This window comes from Poecile atricapillus, chromosome W, assembly GCF_030490865.1.
Source record: "Poecile atricapillus isolate bPoeAtr1 chromosome W, bPoeAtr1.hap1, whole genome shotgun sequence".
Taxonomy (NCBI): Eukaryota; Metazoa; Chordata; class Aves; order Passeriformes; family Paridae; genus Poecile; species Poecile atricapillus.
Window position 1 is genome coordinate 18,983,975 of NC_081288.1, and position 21,511 is coordinate 19,005,485.

At 40.8% G+C, this 21,511-nt stretch overlaps 1 protein-coding gene across 1 annotated transcript in view; it reads left to right on the forward strand.

The window, feature by feature from the left end:
* The window catches only part of LOC131591767 (diacylglycerol kinase iota), a 110,439-nt gene that overhangs the window by 62,012 nt on the left and 26,916 nt on the right, over positions 1-21,511 (forward strand). Inside the window, exons 22-24 of the mRNA XM_058862807.1 lie at positions 1,302-1,342; positions 2,937-3,064; positions 3,619-3,744. Coding sequence (XP_058718790.1) covers positions 1,302-1,342; positions 2,937-3,064; positions 3,619-3,744 — 295 coding nt within the window. The remainder of the gene's footprint in view (positions 1-1,301; positions 1,343-2,936; positions 3,065-3,618; positions 3,745-21,511) is intronic.

Consider the following 21,511-nt stretch of genomic DNA (forward strand, 5'->3'; position numbering starts at 1 on the left):
CATCAAATTCAGTATATGCTTGCTATAGTCTCATCGGAACAAAGCAGCTTTTTCTGTCACATATTTTAATGTAATCAATTCTTCTTATAAGACTGAAATCCATTTTACACATTTTAAAAATATTTATTTCAACTTAATATTTTCAGTGACTACTGTTTCATTAAGCCTTATCTTCAAATTCAGCATTTGATGGGATAGGAATATCACAGAATTGTAGAATGTTAGTGGTTGGAAGGGACCTTAAAGATCATCTAGACCCAGCCCCGCTGCCACAGTCAGGGACAGTCTCACTAGACCAGGCTGCTCGAGGCCTTATGCAGCCTGACCTTGAACACTGCCTGGGTTGGGGCTTTCACAAATTCCCTGGGAAACCATCTCACCACTCTGACAATAATTTCTTCCTAATATCCAGCCTAAATTTCCCCTTTTTTCAGTTTGTACCCCTTACTCCTTGTCCTGTCACCACAGTTCATGATGAAGAGTCCGGCTTCAGCCTCCCTGTAGGCCTCTTCAGGTGCTGGAAGGTTGCTTTGAGGCCTCCATGCAACCTTCTCTTCTCCAGGCTGAACAGCCCTAATTTTCTCAGTCTGTCTTTGTAAGGGATGTTCTCCAGTCCCTTTATCAACTTCATGGCCCTTCTCTGGACTTTCTCTGATAGTTCCAGGTCTTTCTTGTGTTGGGGACAACAGAACTGTACACAGCACTCCAGGTGGGGTCTCACAAGAGTAGAGTAGAGGTGGAGAATCCCATCTCTTGACCTGCTGGCCACTTTCCTTTTTACTGAAGCCCAGGAGATGCTTGGCTTTCTGGGCTAAAAGCGCACTTAGCTGGCTCATGCTGAGTTTTTCACCAGCCATCAAGTCCTCTGTAGGGCTGCTCTCAGTCACTTCTCCACCCAGCCTCTGGCAGTGCCTGGGGTTGCCATGGCTCCTGTGTAGGACCTTGCATTTTGTTGAGCTCCATGAGGCTTGCACTGGTCCACCTCTCACGTGTGTCAAGGTGCCCTTGGCTGGTGTCCCTCACCTCCAGTGTGTTCACTGCTCCACCAAGGCTGGTGTGAGCAGGGACCTCACTGAGGGCATGCTCGACCCCACTGTCTGTGCTGCTGACAAAGATGCTGGTCACAGTACTGACCCAGGACACACCACTCATATGGACATTAGGAATTAGCTTATGTCCTTGTGGAGCCACTGTGACTTCCCTGACACAGGGGTTGTTTTATGAGCCAGTAATGGTAGTGCAGCCCATCTTCTCCAGGCAGTCCTGCTCAGACTGTTTTCTGTTGTTTCTCTCTCTTGCAGCAACTTCTGCTGATCGTTTTTACCGCATTGACAGATCTCAGGTAAATCCTTATTTGTTTTCATTTCATATAGATTATTTTTTTTTTTAATCTATGTCAAATGCAGCTTAAAATGAATTATTTGACATTCTTCCTGTGTATTGCAGTGTTACTCATGAGAAGTAGAGAAAAAAATTCTGGACTGTTTTTCAGTTGATCTAATTCATGTTGTTTCACTGAAGTCTTGTATCTGCTGACCATCTGCCATTCTGTTTACTACCAATCTGATGCAGAAGAGAATTTTTTGCAATTGTTTTCCTTATCAAGTCTTACTAGGGGCATCTGTGTGGCACCAATGTATTTGTATTTATCTTTTCACTAATGTTTTTAGGCACCAGAAGTCTTGATCCTGTGGGAGTGTGCATGTGTGCGCACCATGAAATAGCTATGGAAGTTAAGATGTTGTTACAATTTGAGAATTATGAACAGAGATGTATAAAATACCACAAGGAACCCCAAAACAATGTATATCTCTGCTGGATTCAAGCCTGTGGCATAGATCTGACAATCTGAATGTATTTTCTAAGAAATTGAAAATTTTACAGGGCTTTTGTTGTTTCTGATTTGTAGTCAGAACAGGCCAATTAGTGGCTCAGCATTAGGTTCAAACTGTTGATTTCACACTGTGGCTGTTTGTATCTGGTCCCCCTGAGAGCACTGTAAGCTGTTTCTGAATCACATGAACGTGTTACTGTTTCTTAGCAAAAGCAGCTGGTGCTTTAGCTCAAGCAGAAGGAGTTGGGACGTTAGTTCAGAGCTTCCATGTTCAGTGTCTGCATGTAGACACCATGGGACTTCTTTTCACACTGTCAAATAAATGGTTTGATGTTGCAATCTTGGGACCTTGGGAAGGCAGGGGTGAAGAAGATGCTGCTACAGATTAAACTGGGCAATTTTACTCTGGCTTATTCTGCATTTCTGTAATACTTGACACTGTACTAATGGTCATTTTTAATGCCTACTTCATCCTGTGATTCTGTGGGGGAAAAATTAATACTGTGTGCTGGCTGGTCTCAGCACTCAAACAATGGCAAATTTCCTGCCCATTTGCCTACATAGACAGGCATACTCACACTCAGTGGTTTTTTTTGAAAGACAATTAACCTTCAGTGTCAATCACACAAATAAAGGATTGAGAAAGAGAGCTTTGGTAATAGAGATGTGAAAACAGAATGTACAAGTGGTGGAGATCTGGAAGAGTACTCCCAAACAAGAAAAGTTTTGTCAACCATCATCAAAGAAGAGACTTCAGATGTTGGTCCTCATTTCAAAACGCAAACCTCAGCTATTTGGGTAGACCTCCAGGATTCATCAGAATGGCATAGTTATTGAATAACAGCCTTTAAAGTGGTGCTGTGAGTGTGCAGCTTGCTCATTGGGAATCTTGTTTGGTTTGAAATTGATGACCTATGAATTGGTGACTTCTGTGCCATTGATTTTAGTGTGTGTGTGTATGAGTACACACTTAAATACACAGAGTCCCTCTAATATTCTTCAGAGAACCTGACATGCAGTCAACTCATTCTAGGGCACTGGGTACTCTGAGAGACCACTGATACTGCAGGTTCATTATCTGTTGCTTGTGTCACTCCAACAGGAACATTTGCACTTTGTGACAGAAATTTCGCAGGACGAGATTTTTATTCTGGACCCAGAGATGGTAATGTCTCAGCAGGTGGGGACGCCTCCAGGAATGCCTGATCTGGTAGTGGAGCAGGCAACTGGGTGAGTGTTGCTGGGATCTGATTTTCAGCAGCTGTATTAGTGATGGGCATCTCTTTCTGGTCCCCTTTTCTGAAGGATTAGGAGATATCGGAGGGCGGGTATTAGGCAGGAACAAATCGAGACGTGGTAATTACAGGAGGACAGCAGTGTATTCCACTAATCTATTCCATTAGATTTTCTGGAGCACACAGCAGGACTAGTGGACTTCAGCACCTTTTAGCCACCTCACACCACCTGGCCCTAAATCCTGCCATGAATCTCTAATGATTGAATTACAAACTTCTCTGCATGGTCAGAGTTTTGATTCCACTGTGTAAGACCCTAAAGCCCTTTGTCTCTAAGACCGATCATGAAGTGTCTCTGTTTCTCATCATCCTCTTGACAGATCAGAAATACTTCTACTCATCCTTAGGAACAGCATTGTACTGATAATGAATTAATCTATTTTAACTTGCTGTGGGCTGAAAAATGCTGGGAACCAATGATCATAAGACCACTTCCAAGTGGAGCACACAAGGGGTGTGAATGCCTTTCTCTTCCTCCTTCTCCCTTAGAATATCGGATCGGTGGAACCCTGCAGTTCGGAAGAGGATGCTGAGTGACAGCGGCCTTGGGAAGATTTCTCCCCACTATGAGGTACCTGACAAACAAAAGGACGCCAGCCAGACACATATGCTGCAGTAAGAGTCCTCTGCATTTCTCTGCTTGATGATGCATCCCTGTCATCACAGACAATCCCTAATGTCTCTTTTAAGCTTAATGAATTGTGCCAACATGCTGAAATTACAAATACTTTTTGCTACTTCTCTTTTGCTTCTCTCTTCTGTTCTTCCTCATTGTTTATTATTTTTTGTTCTTGCCTTTGTTTCATTCTCTGTGGCACGCTGCCCTGTTAGTTAATCTAAATCCAAGTTTTTGAAAAAATACCTTATTTTGGATGACTGAAGTTCCAGCTAAGAAAATCTTGGCAACTGGTTAGGTGAAAGGTCAAAGCATTCACCCTCAAGGCAGCTCTGATGCAATGTGACAAAGCAGAAGCCTCCAGAATTGCTGCTTATTGTCAAAGATGTAGCTAATGGTTTTTATATAATCTTGAATCACGTAGGATGGCTGTACAGTAGTTTTCTTTCTCATAGTTCCCCCATAAAAGAATTTTTTACCACCTTAGCACTATCTACTATGCTCAGACCTATTAAAAATATCTTTTATTCTGCTTATTTATCACTTTTTGTCTATTAAAAGTGGTTCTCAACTTTTTGGTCATTTCATTTTAGATATTCAAAACCATCAGTGGATCACTACCAAAGATTAGATGGGAAATGTTTGTCAGAACTCTGTTGCTGGCTTTGAAAGTTATTTGTTATTGGAGTGAAATAAATTCTCGCTCGCGGTGAGAGACTTCTCCAGGGTCAAGCTGTTTAAGTATAAGCAATTTATTATAAGGGTAAAAGGAGGGGAGACCCGTGTCCGCCACCAGCCTTGGCGTCCACGTGGTCTGGGGGAGGGGGGAACAAACAGGTAGAACAGGGGAGGTGAGGTTGGATGAGGGAGGGAGGGAGTAAGAGAGCAGAGGGAAAGAGGGAAAAAGCAGAGGGAGAGAGCAGGGAAGACGAGAGGGGTAGGAGCAGGGAGAGGGGGCTGAGAGTTAGGAGTGGGGGAGAGGGGGAGAGGGGTAAGAGTTAAGAGAAAAGAGCGAAGAGGTCAGAGTAAAGGGTAAAGAGTAAAGAGAGTAAAAAGAGCGAAGTTCTTGTTACAATTCAATATATCTTTTTCTATCGTGAATATTCTAATTCTTAGTAACCAATCACCATGAGACACACCCACTAAAGAATTTACATTCAGCCTATGCGCTTCCCTCTATTAACATACAGTGTTGCATTTTAGATTCTACAAAACCTTACAAGTTCTTTCCTTGCTTCTTGACCTTTGCATTCTTTATCAGCAGAAGGACATTGTTTTATCAACAGGGATTCTCCTCTAGCTGGCTAAGCTATTGTTCTTTGGTTAACCAGTACTCAGTATCCTATGACTCAAAGCAGGCTTTCATTTCTACTTTGATTCTAGCCTTCATATTTCCAGAATCTTTTGTTAAACCATCACATTCATAAGGTTTCCCTGTTTCACCTTCCCCAACAATTTGTGTTTTGCGGTTGTATTCCCCTCACCCCCCAAGTACATAATGTATTTATGCATTATGTGTTTCTAGTTCTACAGTATCAGCAACCCTATGGGCAGGTTTTAAAACTTAGTTTAGAAAAATTAGGAATAGTGACCATGTGGCCTTTTTTTCAGTTTTTTTTTCTGTCAGGTTGTGTGGGAGGGGGCTGCAAGGTACAGGGCAAGCAGAGCCTACAGCTCCAGGACAGGTGTAGTGTGGATGGCAGGCTGTCTTGCCATGAGGCTACCAACTAGAAACTTTCCAGCTAACCGGAAATTGCTGTCAGGAGGAGGTGTCATGGCAAGAAATGGTGATCAAGGTAGCACTGCCAGGATTAAATTGCCTGGTTTTCTCCCTGAGGGATTCTGGATCGGTTCTTGATATTCTTCGCAAAGAGAAGAATGGTGAATTCAGGTTCATTTTTCCATCGACTGGAATGGCAGGGCCCAAAATCTGAAGCTGGAAAAGCTGTGAGAAAAATGATGCTTAGAGAGTTTTAGGCAGTGTGGAGAAATGGTGAGAACATGTGGACTAGTTTCTTATTGATAAGAAGAATGATTTTGTTTACATCAGCATGACTGGAAATGTTTGCTTAGCTGTAGCAATTACATTTGGTAGATTTATTAAGTACAAAGTAAGCTGGTAGCATTGCTCAGAGTAAAGTGTCCCTGTCACTGCCTACTATGAGGAATTGTTTTCTTTACAGTTTCTCAAAACTTTAATTGTTTTGGCTGAAAATTTTCATGCTAAGATTCAGTCTATGACTGATTCTTTTTCTTTTAGTAAAAACTTTAACAAAAAAGACAGTTTTTTTCTGAGGACAAGATTTGTGGGAAATGTGCTCCTTTAAATGACCTTCTTTCAAATAAATAAATCCAGTGGTTATTTCCTGACATGTGTTGGTGCTGGTAGTGGAATGAACCTCATTGGAACGAAATTTTGGAAGCTTGACATTTAGTAAAATGTCATCATAATACCAGTGAGATGCCTTTTTGCTGTCTTGAAAATTACCTCTGAGTTTGCCCTGCTGATGGGTTGTTTGTGCACTTTGGAGACACCTAAGGTTCAAAAGCGTTGCTTTCAAAAAATTTCTGTCTGTACATGCTCACAGAGGAGTTATGCTCCTGTGTGCTTAATTCAGGTTGCTGACCTGCCCACAGGGCTGAGAGAAGTGGGACTGTGCTGCTCATTAGCTGATCTCCAGCAGCAAGGAGAAAATGGATGCAGTAGGCATGGTCAAATAGAGATGGTCAGGAGAAGGTGTATGAGGGACCAAGGAAAAGAGGTTGCAAGAGCCAAAGGAGTAGAAGGAAAAAGGGAGCATGTGCCAGAAGTCGGGGAATAGGGTTAAAGGAGGGGAGCTGTTCAGGACACAGAGGATATAACCAGGTGTGTCTGGCAAGTCAGAATGGGAATAATGAAAAAGGAGGAGGGCATGGGGTACAGATAGGTAAGTGATGAGTGAGACAGGCTAGGGGCATGGGGGAAGGGTCTGTGGCTGTTTCTCTCCAGAATAGAGAATTCTGTGTTTTTGCAGGTTATTACACTGGTGGGCAAGCTCTGAAATATGTTTAGACACCGCCTCACTTGCTACCAAGGTGGAAGGTGTATGGTAAATGAGTCAGGGGACTGCAGTGGAGGCAGCAAGGTATTATTAAATTTAAGACAAGACAAGAATGATGCTCTGTGGGACTGGCTTCTCTTTTCAGCATCCGTGACAGAAATTCTGAATGGTGAGGATTTACAACAAACTTTTCACGAGTGGCCGATTAACCATGGTCTCTTCATTCTGTGCATGTCCACTGTGAAGTAGGTTTGGTTACTGGGAGGCCACTACAAGGAGGTTTTGAAAGGGTGTGGAGGGCTGGAAACTGAGAAATAGGATTTCTGTTGCCTCAGGTTCTATTACTAAAATGAATGGAAACTTGGTACCTGCTTCTCCAGCTGCAGAATACAGATAATATTGCAACCTCACCTTAAAGGAGCACAGTGAGGGTGAATTTCATGGTCATGAGAGACCTGGATGCTATGGGGAGACTGTCAGAGATGCTTAGCAGGGCATTAATCATTTTGCATTCTGTGCGCAGTTTTGGCAGTGTGGAAGAAATAAATCTTGAGGCTGTGCAGTGCATATATGGGAGGCAAAAGTCCAGTAGAAGAAATAAGAAAGTGGCAATGTGACTAAAAGTTGTCTTAACATTTGAGTGCAACTGGGTTGCAGAATGATCCCAAAATTTCGAGATCCCAGATTTCTAAGTTTCTGGATGTTTGACTTAGAAATCTAAAAAAATCTCTCTAACATGGCACATTAAAGGAAAAAATAAGTACTTTAGAAAGCACTGTTACATTTTGGCAGCTGAAGTTGCTTACAGGTTCTCTGCAGATATTTGCCCCTTCAGAAATTATTTTTCAATTAAAATTTGAGAAAAGGATTTCAGCAAAATTCCTAAACAGGAATATGTCAGAGAACAGAGGAATCAATTCCTCCTGTACACAGAGCTGACATGGATCGTCTAAGAGTCATCAGCATCCAGTGTTTTTTATCTAGTCAGAAATATTGTACAGCTCAAAATGCATTATCCTATAGCCAAGGGCAAGTGACAGGGGACTTGGTGTGAGAGAAAGTGCCATTGTTGACTCACTGGGAGTGATTTCTCAGTGGTCATTTTTCTCCTAAACACGATATAACCACAGTTGGTTATTATATAGTTTCAGGATGTATAGATTGTATTGACATCACTATATACACACATGTAGGTGTGTGCATATGCACATATACACACACACACACACACACACACATACATAAAACTTCTTTAAGATAATTATTTCTGACAAGTGAGGAATGTAGCTAAAAATTCAAAGTTGAATGATCCCTTACATTATTTCAGTAAATGAAAGCAGGGAACAGAATATGTGATCTAAAAATAATTATAATGTTAGGTGTTGCTTTTGATGACAAGCTTGTTTGGTTAAAGCATAGTGTGAATAAAATGGTTTTGAGACAGGTGTCTTTCTGAGAGAAAAATTATGCTTTTGTTTCCAATTAACTGAACTTCATATTATTTTCAGGTAGCTGTTGATTAATAGTATTTCATGGTTTGTTCCTTATTTGTTCCTCTTTGATCTGTGGTGGATTGGACAGGACATGGAACAGTGTCTTGATGCAGTAACCAGGAGCTGGGGCAGATTGTAGTTTAGTAGGAACATCAATTAGTATGAACACTGCATTTTAAAAAACCCACATTGGGATGACAACTTCCTAGGACTAGAGGTGCTTGATCTTGAAAAAAGGTAAATATTCTGGTCTGACTGCACTGATACAGGTAATTTGACCCTTCCTTTGTACATGAATGAGTTCATCCTTTGATTAAATGGTGCTGTGAGATGCAGAAGACCTCACAGCCTGGTGTGTTTGTTGTTGGCCATGTATTTCTCTTCTTAGCTGTTTGTCACCCTGTTATATGATGAGAGCTGGAAAATTTAATAAAATAAAAACCCCAATAGCATACAGAGATGAAAAGGTGACTATATCTTGGTAGAGGTTTAATCTGCATATTTTAATTGAAGTCATTAATTTTCCCACTATTCGGGGCAGTAACCAGCACTTTTTTAGCATCTGTCCAGCTGTGATGGTAATGTGTTTCCCAAGCTGCTGGCTGCATTTTCTGAATCAAGTGCATGGCTTGTGAAGGATGGGTGAAGGTTGGCCAGGATGCCATCTGGTCTTGTCAGGGAAAGGAAGAAAAAAGGCCCGTAGGTGCTGGAAGATGGCTGCAGCCCTTTCCACTAAATAGACATTAATTAGCTAGTAATACCATCCAGGCACTACTTTATGAAGCAATAATAACCTAGTTTCTTAGAGGGAAGAAGAAAAAGAATAAATGCCAAGTGTTTAACTCAGCCACAAATATGTGATCGTTGCCCAGGAACACAGTGTGACAATGCAGATGTTACAAGGTGGTTTAGGGTATTTTTTTAATGTGAAATCTTCATGTAATACTGTTACCACTGAAGATGAATAGATCACACGGACACAGGTCGAGGTGTGGTGAAAAGAAAAGAGAGTTTATTTCTTCTCCCAGGATTTATAGGCTTCTTACCACGGCCAGGGATTGGATGGTCAGGATAACACTTTCCCACTGCACTGGCCATGAGAGGTGCCCATCACAGGATGTGTAACAGAAAGAATGTACACATATCTATGTTTATAGTTACTGTCCTGGGAAAGTCTTTAGAAAACCATGTTAGCAAGCTCAGAAGCTGAGTTTTCAGGGCGACATAATACAAGATGAGAAGAGCATCAGGGATACAAATTTGCATGTAGAAAGGAGAAAGAATGCTCATTTAGTGGAATTTTAGAAAATATAAAGAGATGATTCAGAACATGCTAGGTAGGAACTGCCTAGTGAGGGTGAATCTTTAAAATTTCAAATATTGGTAAGGACTTGAGAAATCCAAGGGTTTGCCTGAAAAATTTTGCATTTGAAAACTCAGCATCATCTCCTAAATAGGCAGAGTAGTCTGCCCTGGTGTTTTTGATAGCAAAATCTGAATTAATTTTCAGGTTCAGATTTAGTTCAAGATGCATTTACAAAATTACACAGCAAGAGTGAAGTGTGTATGTCTTAATCAGGTTTTTGTACACCTGTAAGAATTATTTTCCATTTTGCAGATGAGGCTCCATGAGTACTGATTACTTTTAAACAAATCTTATTTTAGTGAAGGTGTAAATCACCATTACCTTTATGTACACTCCTGTGTAGTCCTTATAATAGAACTTGAATATAACAGAGTGCAATGTCTGCTTTTTCCTCAACTCTTCCTTTTCTTTCTCCTCTGTTGTCTTGGATGCATTTACAAACAGCTTGTAAGGCATTTTCTCACTACCTAAAGTGGAGCATGAGGGATTTGCGTAAAGCAACTCTGCCTCTCTTTAGGAAGGTGATGTCAAAAAGGTGGGGCTGTCACTGGAAAGTAAGATGTAGACTCAAAGAAGAGGGAAAATGTTGTAAAGAGGACTTAGAATTACTCAGAAGAAGGTAAACATGGGTTAAATAGGAAAAGAACTTTGAAGAAAGCAAAGAAAAATAAATTATAAGAATATGGCAAATTAATTATAAGAAATTGGATGGAAAGCAAGTTTCCTACATGAGACTGAGTGTGAAGAAAGTGATGCATTTTGGTGTGGGGTCTGGTCCTGTATTTTTAAAGCTTTTACTATTTGTCAGCATGATGCAGTCACAATACTTAACATTTTATGCACATCCCAGATAGAAACTACAATTTATCCACTATTAGCCAAACCTTTCTTCAGTTCCTCTATAAATCTTCCCTTACCCCCACTCTTGAAGAATTTCTTGACAAGGATGCAACTGCTAATTTTATAAGTCTAGTGCACAGGTGTGGTAAACAATGTTGTGTATTTAAGCTTCTATTGTTAATATGATTTCTCTGTATACATCAAGTTATTTGCATCTTCATTGTTTTGAGAGATTTTCAGTGGTGAAAAATGCAAGAATTTTTCAGGGACTTCTGGTCATGTCTGATTAGGAGACACACCTTGACTCAGCTGTAGAAGAAAGAGTTAGGAGAGGAAAACAATGCTAAACTGAGAGAGAATGGAGAGGAATTTTGATACTAAAATACCTTTGCAAAGACTGGCCTGCATGAGATATGTTTTTGGTTTATCCTGAGTGGGTAAAACATGAGAACAGATGCTCTTGACTCAGGATTCAAGAGGCTTTGTACTACTTCACCTGGAATTGTACCATCTCAGGGGTGGTTCTGGGCATGGAAAGATGCTGGCATTTAGTTCCGATTTCTGAAGGCCCAAAGTCAGGACAAAGGAAAGTGTTGCCACATACAAGCCCTGCTAGGTCAGGGGATGAGGCAAGGCTTTGTGGTGATTGCATGCACTGGACCTGAGGGACCTTTGCACATAGTGGGAATCAGATGTTCTGGAAACTATTCAACACAAACTTTCAGCAGCTTCTGGTGTTACCTTTAAATGATTGCATACAGGCAAAATCTCATTTAATCATCTCTTCCTCTGTTTTGATTAGTAGAATTTTTATGTCACCACTGTCAAGTCTGGCCTTATCTACAGAGAACTGGGCTATAGAAAATTCGTGGGTTTTACTCCTTAAAATTTTCTGTAACAGTTATTAGTAATTGGTACTTACATATCATCCTGACAACCCCAACTCAATAACACTGAGCTTTAAGGCACAGCTTTTTGCTTCTGCTCTTGTTAACCATAATTGGGAAAAGAAGAAAGCAGAATTTGGTTTAGATTTGCATGTCTAGGACCTTATTTGTGTATGTGACTGCAATGCAAAGAGTGTGTGTTTTTTTTCAAGAGTGAAGTCTCCAGCCTTTGCTGTTGAGGCAAAGGGGTTTCAATTACAGTAGGCACATGTGATGTGGGTCTGTGCATCCGCCCCTTCGATAGATGGCAGAAATAGAGCACATCCTGTACTACAGTACATCCTGTACGGTGGTTTTTTTTCCCTCATCTCTACTTATTGCCAATATATTTTATCTTTCAGCATTTAGCTCCCCAGAGTGGATTAGGTGGGATTTAACTTCCTCTTTTCTCACCAGCCTGCCCCCTCTTAATGACTTTTGTGGCATCTCAGCACCTGATGCACAGCTGAGGAAATTCACTCTGATGACAAATTATTTTGACAGACAGGGACATGCAAAACACTCCCACACATGATGAGACTACAAATTGACTTCTTTAGAGAGATCTTGCTTCTTGACTGGCATCCCACTTTCCAAAAGGGAAATGCAAGCAGTCCAGCTCTCCTCCTCTCCTTGGGGCAACTTCAAGCAACAGAATGCACATGTATGCGACAAAGGAACCATCTTACCTGAATGTTAAAAAGTCAACTACCATCTGGCTTGAAAATGCCTTCTGAATATTTCCAGTACAGAAAGGGGCAAAGCCAGGTTTTCCACATGGAATGAAAGTTTTTATTTCTGAGTGCATGTAAAGGATAAAAAAATGATGTTGTCAGAGTAAAGATAGCTGGGTACCTTGGTTTCCTTTAAATGGTTTACCACAACAGCTATTAATCTGCTTTCCACTCTCAAGCTGATAGCCAAGACTGAATCAGTGAAGTCTCTTTTATTTTAACAACTGTGTTGTTCTTCTCCTTTGCTTTCATCTTTGCTTGCCTACTTTGGTCCTTGGTTTGCAAAACAGAATCTTCTCTGAGAAGTAAAACAGCTTTACAGCAAAGAAGACAGGAATATATCAAGACAATAACTTCTCATAATCTTGTTTTCTTTTTGTCCGCATAAAAGAAAATGACATTTGATAATTTAATTTTTAGGGCCTACTGCTTTCCCTGCAAGCATTGGACATGTGGTAACTGTACCTGACAGGAGCAGGGTAGCAAGAGTGGATCTGACAATGCCACTGTAGAATGTGAATATCCCTCTCTCCAGCTTTATGGGCTGGAAACAACAGACCTACAGTCCCCAGTGACATTAAAGGTGCTGGAAAAGGGGATAGATGGGTTTACTGGGGTGATAAAGGATGAGTGACAGAAAGATATATTCTTCTGGGTATACTTTAAGCACTGTTATAAATATAGGTCAACTATTCTCCAGCATGGCAGACTTACAAGCCAATCAAGCTTAGAAAAGCTGTGTACCTTGTAGTTTTAGACATGTATGTCAGTATTTACATGTACTTCTTACTCATTTGTAGGAGTTGAAGTAAGAAAAAAACAACCAAAACAACAAAAAACCAAACCCCAAAGCTCCCAGTCCTAGTTTTCTGAGTGTTGCACAGGAATAGCAAGCCTTGTGTCCATGTGCTCTGTCCCTGCCATAAGGAGCTGCCATCTGCTTGGAGAGGAGACTGGTTCTTAATGTGTTCTCACTCAGTACCAAGCTGTCTTATCAAAGCCAAAGCTAGCTTCAGAGCCTGGGTAAGAAACACAGTCCTGTACATGTGTTACACACACATTGGGCTGCATACTGTGTTCAAGCTTTCACACCTGGACATCTCATTATATGCATTCAGACTGTATTTCTGTTCCTGTTCATATCCCTAAGTTCTGGTTTAACAGGCTTTCAAAGAGAATAGAAATGTAGTTTGGTAAAATAGCTGCTCTAAACTATCTCACAGGAGTACTACTTTGCCTGAGTTGACTGTGTTAAAAAAAAGGCCAAACCTTTTCATAATTCTTCAGATATCTTCATGTTTGTATTTCTGCTGTGGCTGAAAACTGGGAAATGTCAAAAATGCAACAAAAAAGCTAAAGACAAAGGATAGTTGTGTGAAAATAGGTCATCTTTTGAGGTTTGCAATGGAGTATTTTAGACCTGCAAAAATTAGTGTTTGGGTGAGGCTGGGAACGATATTTTGCCATGAGCCTTCACTTGACTCATGGAACAAAAAGTGAGATTTTTCACTGAGGCTTCTTGGAAAGTTCATTGTTTCCCAGGTTGTGTGTCTTGGCACAGCTGCTCTGCAGGGAGCTGCACTTTCTCTTCCATGTCTGGTGTATCTGAGTCCCCTGGCTCTGGGCTTATATGTCAGGGTGTAGGAGGTACAGCACCTCTTTAACATGCCTGCCAAACAACCTGGGTGAGCAGAGAAACTTCAGAAAGCTTCAAAACATTCAATTTGTTCCTGCTTGCCTGCTGCTCCTCAGCTCTAGGAAAGGACCACTAAACCCCACAGCTTTGTCTTGGTAGCCGAGACAGAGAGTGTTTAGCAGTGCTGGCACAGAGGTGTGTGCAAAGGAGGGAAATACATGGGGAGCAGGGCCATAACAAAAAGCCTTGCTGAGGTTCTGGCAGTGCTGATGCCCATGGGCAAGCAGGGACAGATGGACCTGGCTAAATTATGCCAAGAGCTGAAATCAGAGAGCCAGAGGTGGCTTGGAGCCAGTGTAACCTTGACTCCTAGATTCCTATTTCTGTGCCAGACACCTAAAAGTGCAGCACAAAAGCCATATCTGAAACTCCCAATAGAAGTTTTATTTTCTATCAATTAGTCTATAGCAGGAGTGTAAACGCCTCAGCAGTTCTTTTCTGCCTAGGATCTGTGTGTTATGCATATTAACTAAGGTGGTTTTTAATTTTTAGAGTATTTTTTTAAAAGATGGCAGGAAAGTGAGGGTTTCCTAGTGCTTAGCACTTGTGGAAATCAGGCCTCTTATTTTTTAACATAATTGCGAGAGTCCATTTCTGAGGGGTTCAGTGTTTCAGGAACAAAATGATGTTTCTCAAAGTGACTGGTTTGCATTGTTGTAACAAACACACCATTTAGGATAGCTTCTGGATTGTTTAGAAACCCAAAGTGGCCAAAAATTATTTGAGTAGTATCTCAAGACACCGAGCAGCTGATGTGCTTCACCTCCATCTAGCCTGAGGACCAAATAGAGATGGTGTCTTATGAACCAGGTTGTACCTGAGGTGCTCAAAATGGGGCTATTGTTCCACTGTGCCTAGCAAAATAATTTATTTCTCTGGGTTAAATAACAGTTGAAGTCCTAACAAAGTGACCTCTGCTTTCATCTTTTTGTGGAGAAAGTAAAGTGCACTGATTTGTTGTTGAGAAAAAGCCAGATGATTTGTTACCTAATGGATATGCTTTTATTCTCATGTAGAATTGTAAAGAACTACACAGATGGGGCCACTTTAGCTCCTGTTTCAGGTCGTAATAATGACATGTGTCAAACAACATCCAATCTCCTGGTATCCAGGTTGTTGTTTCACTAAAGCATTACATGGTGTGCCTAGATCTTACTTTCTATAGGTCAGTGAGGATTTTGAAGATTTAATTCAAGTCTGGAAATGGAAGAATAGCATTTCAAAGAGGGATAAGACCTTCAAAATAATTTTTTTGCATTCCACTGAGATATTTTGGTGCCATGTGATGATAAGAGAAAGAAAGGCCAAGTATTTAAAAAAAGACAAAACCAAAAAACCAAATCCAAACAAGCCATGATCCTGCCAAACAGTGATCCTGCTGCTCATTTGGAAATACCTTCTTTTTCAAGTCAATACTGAGCCAGATTTCTCAGGTCATATTTTGGGGTAAAACTATCTTAACCAATATTATTTTCATAGAATATTTCTGTATCCTTCTTCTCCTTTTTTAAAATAAACTCTAGGCACGTTTGGGTTTATATTGGATTTTGCAATAGAATCTTCTATTCCCTTTTTAAGCAGCAATTCCCAGACAACTCCTCTGGGTGTCAGTACAGCTTCAGGTACAGCAGCATTGTGGCGTTACAAGTCTCCTTTAAAACATTCCACAGTGGACAGAGTGGTAAGAGGTAAAAAGTTAATGGAAAAAGATATGTGACAATATAGGGGACACTGACATGCCTGAGACCCAGCATGGAATACATCTGAGCTGCCCTGGTTTCCCTAAGGAACACCAATTACTCTCCTGTACGTTGGATGTTGCATGTGAAGAGCCTGAGGCAGTGATTGCTGTGCAGGTAGAGATGGAGACTGCTGGAGGAAGCTACAGAGGTGCTAGAAGGAATACTGATCTTTTCCCTTAGCAGGATTAAGAAAGAATAATCTCTCTAGTGTTTGTCTCTAGATTGTTGTTGCAGGTTATAGGACATGTCCAATCAGATTTCTGAAAACTAACAAGTAACTTGAATGGAATGTCTGAGATTCCAAAGGGGGCTTTGCTGGTCATCATTTTTCCATGTGTGTGAGACAGTATGACCATTGTCTATGACAAATATTTGAGAGGAAAGAATGACAGGAAAAATGGGGTAGTATAACCAGAAAGGTTTGTAGAGAGACTTAAAGAATGGAAGAAAAACTTGGGTTGAGAAGGACTCTGAATCTCTAATACAAATCTTCAGAACAGATCCACCTAGATGAAGAGCTTTTTCCAGATGAACTTCGAATATCTGCAAAACTGGAGATTCAAAAATCTCTTTATGCAGCCTGCTCTTCTCTTTGATCACCCACATGGTAAAATTTTTTTTCCCTAATATCCCATCTGAATTTCCCGTGTGCCAACTTGTGGCTGTTGTTTCTTTCTTCATGCTGACTCTGTCTTCTCTTTACTTTCCTGTTAGGTAGTTGAAGAGCAGCAATTAGATTTTGCCCATACCTTCTCTTCTTACTGAATGAACCCAGCTTCCATAGCCTGTCCTCCTATGCCTACACCATCTCTGCAGCCCTTTCTGGAGCTCAGTCTGATTTGTCAATATCTGTCTTGTTCTCAAGTCTCACAACACTGAGTAGAGGGTCAAAAATCACTTCCATCTACTTTTTGGCTCTGCTCTAGCAAATACAGCTCTGTGTCATTGGCCCTTTCTATCTCAGGGAACTCTGCTGACAGATTGCCAACTTGTACTCTGCTAACATCAGGCACTCTTTCTGAAAAGCTGTTCTCAGGTGTTAGACCCTCAGCCTGTCTTGTTACATGGGTTTACTCCTCCTGAAGTGCAGGACTTTGCATTTGCTTTTGCTGAACTTGCTGTTCTTTTTCAGCCTCTGATGGTCACTGATCTGGGAATGTATAGGGCCAAAGTGGAAGTGTGGGAAAGCTCTCAGGAATTCTTAGGCTTTTATTTTTCATCAAGTACCATGACAGAAAATGGTGATGCCCAGACTGAGTATTATCTGGTCAGGGACCAGGCAAGCAAACAGTTCTGCCTTTCTGCCGGTGAAATGATGTACTGTTTGCAGCTGGAACTGTGGGGAACTCACAGTTACAGAGGTATTGATGTAAATTACTGAATGAGAGGGTTTCCTCACCTATATTTAAAAAATACTTGATGTGCTAAAAATTTTCTTCATTTGCAATCAGGGGATATATGAAGAAATCCCAACAGGGATTCCACTTTTGATTCTGAAGAGATGTACTTGCAAAATGAGAAGGAATGGGTTTAATTTGACAGCTCTTCCTTCCCCCTCATCACAGGCAGCTGTTGTCAGACTGAATTAGAAAGTTTGCAGAAATACATTCCTTAAGCAGGAAAAAGGTGGAATGGTCATAAACCCCAGTAGAATTGCTGCATAGAGATTGTTATTTGGCCTTTAAATATTAAATGGCTGGTTTTAAATAGGCCTGGTGCAGATGGTTTCTGCTACAGGTTTATTGATTAAAAGAGCTGCTTTACATCAGCTCCAAGTTTGTTTCTCCAGAGGCTTTTGTCTTCATGAATAATGTACTCATTTGCTGAAATTTTGTTAGAATTAGTCTCCTGGAGTCTGGCTGTATATCTCTAGGTTCCTAAGTCTCAGTTGACTAGGCTCAAAATTGTGACATTCCCTGCACTTCCCTCCTTAGAAATGAATGTTCCTTCTTCCACCCATCTAGTGCTGAACAAACCTAGGGCTTGCACATTGGAGAGTACACTTGGAAACAGCTCTGACTGTTTGGCTCTTTGAGAGAGGCTTGTATGATACTAAAGTCTGCCTTGGCTATACTGAGGATTAGATTTCTGCAGCAATACATCCAAACCCTGCAAGAGCGAGTGGAAAAATTCCAGTGAGCTTTGGATCAAACTGTGTACTTGGAGGCCTGTCGTGGTTTTAGGTGGCCAGTTTCATGCCTTCAATACTGTAAGTATTCCAATTTGCTGGATGCATCTAGTGTATGTATGATTAGGCTTTTTTTACACAATTTTTATGACTTTTAAAATCCATTTCTAAATTTGTGTACCTTGATTTCTGGAAGATACTTGAAGATTTTATGTTAAGCCCAAAGTGTATTGATTTGTTTGCGTAAGGGGCAGTGCAACAGACCTTGCACAGCTTCCCCTTTCAGGCTGAGGCTTGCAAATTCTGTTATCCCTCAGAGTTGAGTTTGCCACTCTGCAACAGGAGAACACTGCTGCAGGACCTGTAAGAAAGGAGGGCTATTAACAGCATGGAAAGCAAACAACGTGCTTTTCCTCCTTCTCCCTTCTTATTCTCTTCCGTGTCATGGAAAGATGTTGCTCAAACTATCTGCTATGATAATAGCTGTTTGTAAAACCAGAGCAGGAGGAAAGTCAGATTAAAGCCTTTGGTGAAAATATTGAAATCAGGCTCCCGAGTTTCATTTATGCATGGGAAAATAAATATCACTGTTGGTAGAAGAGATAATTGAATCTCATGACTCTGGAAATGTATCCAGTCACAGACAATCTGGCCTGCCTTTACTCTCTTGGGGAGATGGTGACCCTTTCTTTCTACAAGTTTATTTTACACCAAGATAACCAGATGAAAAACCCAGTTGATGTGTGTGTGTGTGTGTGTGTGTGTGTGTGTGTGTGTGTATATATAAAGAAAAAAGTTAATTCCATTCTGAAATGGCCAAGAACAGGATATTGAAGTGCCTGAGTGCCTCAACTTTTTCCTGAAGATTTTCCTGTTTTGTTTAACCAAATGAAAATCTCTTCAAGATGTCATTTGGCGAAGTGTTTTGACCCAGGTGAGACCACAGATCTTGACAGTATATTAGTTTTCCTCAAGTGTCTCTGACTTTTCTCTAATTTTTTTTAAGGCATGGAGACTGCGAAGATGATAACTTGCTTCTTTGTGACAGTGAAACACGTATCCAGGATCATATTGGGAGGGTAGTTGACAGGCACTAGACAGATGGTTCCTGTGTGGATGTTAGCAGACAAGAATCCTCCCTTCTTGGAACACCTGTCTGGTGACCAGTGCTGCCACAGTATATCTCTCACACTTCTTACAGACCTGAGAGAAAGATGTGTGACCGGAAATATGAGCATCTACTGGATTTTTTTTTCCTGTCAGGAAAGCCCCCTGTGGCTGTGGAGTGAGTGGATGTGGTTTAGAGCAGGTCATTAGGATTTCTCCCTTTCCTCCCTTAGAGCCTATCATATGGGGAGGACAAGTCAGTGCATGAAATGCCCGATTCTATTTAGTGTTCAGGTTTCTGCAGTCTCACTTCTATCATAGCTATGAACAAGACTCCCCTTGGTGTAGTTAGGACAGGACTTGAGCAGTTAGGAAAGCCTCCCCCTTGCTAAATTGTATGGCCTGGAATTGTAGGAGGATGCTGAAAGTCCTCCCCACTCTTTGCCAAAATACTTCATGTCAGTTGGGGAGCAAAGAAGCCCAGTTTATTTTGGTTGAGCCTTTGGTATCTCCAGCAGTGGAAGTTCTGATTGAGCTTTTTCCTGTGGCTGGGATATTCAAAACCTTTCTTTGTGGTTTTGTTGCATTAGAAAAGTTGAGCTTATGCTATTTTGTTTCCTGCTGTGTGAAAGCAAAAATTGACTCTCTGTCAATTAACAAGGGATGAAATGAGCCAACAAGCTCACAGTTTATCAGGGTGAGACAGAGAGGTACATGTACACATCAGGATGCTGATATGAACCTGATTAAACTGATATAAATAAGGTTACATAAACCGTATTTTCTCAGGATACCAGGCTACACAGTTACTTGATTGATTCTTTCAAATAAAAGCACTGATAGTAACATCAGTAGTTATGTTAAATTTCTTACAAACACTGTATTTGAGGCATACAACAAAGCCAAAAGGCAGTAATATTTTGAAAAATATATAGTAATTTTAGCACACAAAATATGCATAAACATATTTTTCATCCTTCCCTTCAATCAATGTTTTAATTGAGAAGACATTGGTATTGTAATAGCATCTCTTCTGTTGTTGATGCTTTAAGGAACTAATGACATCTGTTTTACCAAGCATGAAGAAGAGCCAAATTATAGGATAATCTGTATTGTTTAATTTATTGTTTCAAATAAAGAACTGAAAGGTGATGAAACTGGGCAATTAAAAAATAAAACAAAGGAATAAATTCCACTGATGCAGTGGAATACTGCATTAGCAATGGGTGAAGAGTCATGATACGTGAGCCAAGGAACCTTGCATGACTCTTGCATGCAAAAATATTTTCAAGTATCTAAAAATTTTTGCCTCTCGATATGACCCATTCTGCGTTGTTTAACTTTACAGAAAATGCAGTGAGTTTTGATCTTCAGAAAGGGTTCTGCTAGGAGTTAAAGACAAAAGTCTGTAGCTATCTAGTCAAAGCAGAACAGTTCTAGCAGTGCCTGCTAAGTCCTTTGGGTTACTTGCATTCCTGCTGTATTTCCACACACATGGCTGAAGGGTGAGGGCAGAGCTGGCCTAGCTGGCAGCAGAGCAGGATACATGCTTAGGATGTTCAGCAGCAATCAGAGCTTTTAATGGGAGCAGAGGATTAATGAATTCTGATCCATACAGACACATTGGCTTCTTGTGCAGCCAGAATCCTAATTGGGCAATCAGATTTTTTCCTTTCACAGTGACCATTGCTCCAGCTGTGCTCTAACTCTTTCCTCTCTTTATTTGCAAATCTCTCTATTTTACAGAAAAAAATTTACATACTTTGGCAGGAAAGCTTCCTTCTTTTCTTTCAAGTTTTCCTGTTTGCATCTACATATTTGCATATCTGCTTCTGATGTTCTATAATCCCTCAAACCCTTGTTATGAAATGTGATCATGGCTCCTTCCTCAGCTCCTTTATTCCTCTAACCCAGGGTTCCTTCACTTCTTTCCCCCTCTCCAGCCCTCAGCCCCTGCTGACTCAGTTAAATATACATGTGCTCTTTTCCCCTTTGTTCCTTCTTTTCCCTTCACCCCTCTGTGGCTTCTTTTCTTATGTTGGCTTTGATCTGTTTGCTGGCAACACTAACATTTTTAAGTCTTTTCTAATTTGTTATTTTTGTACATTGTTGTGAAATTAAATATCTTGGAAAGGAAGCATGGGTTGGCCCACTCACTGCAGGAGCAAATTCATTGTTACTTGGGTGGGAAGGCTGTGTATATCTGTGCTGGGTAAGTGCTGAGGAATATTCCAGTCCACTGGACTGTGTGCTGTCAGCCTGGTCTAAAAAATGAGGGTAAATCCCAGATTCAGCTCCATGGTTAACCTCAGTTTTGCTAAGCCACGCTACTGCAGCAAAGGGAAAAATGGAAATCCAGTGCTTCTGTGTTCCTTTGTTCTGGGTGGTGACCAAAACCATGAGGAGTGTGATCCTTAGTGATGGGAACTGTGACACAAATCCCTGGAATTCACTGGGGTTCTTCTCTTTATCAGCAGGGACACTGAGAGGTCACCCATGTTTTATAGCTCTTCCTTCTCTTGGGGTAATATCAGAGTCCTAATCCACTGGTTAGGGTATCCTATAACTCTTGTGTTGCTGCTGGCATGTTGCTTTTTTCTGTAATTACATCTGTCCAGACATTATTCTTTTTTTTTTTTTTTTTTTTATATCTGTTGTGTTACTTTTTTGAAGATGGCATTAATTGTTATGAA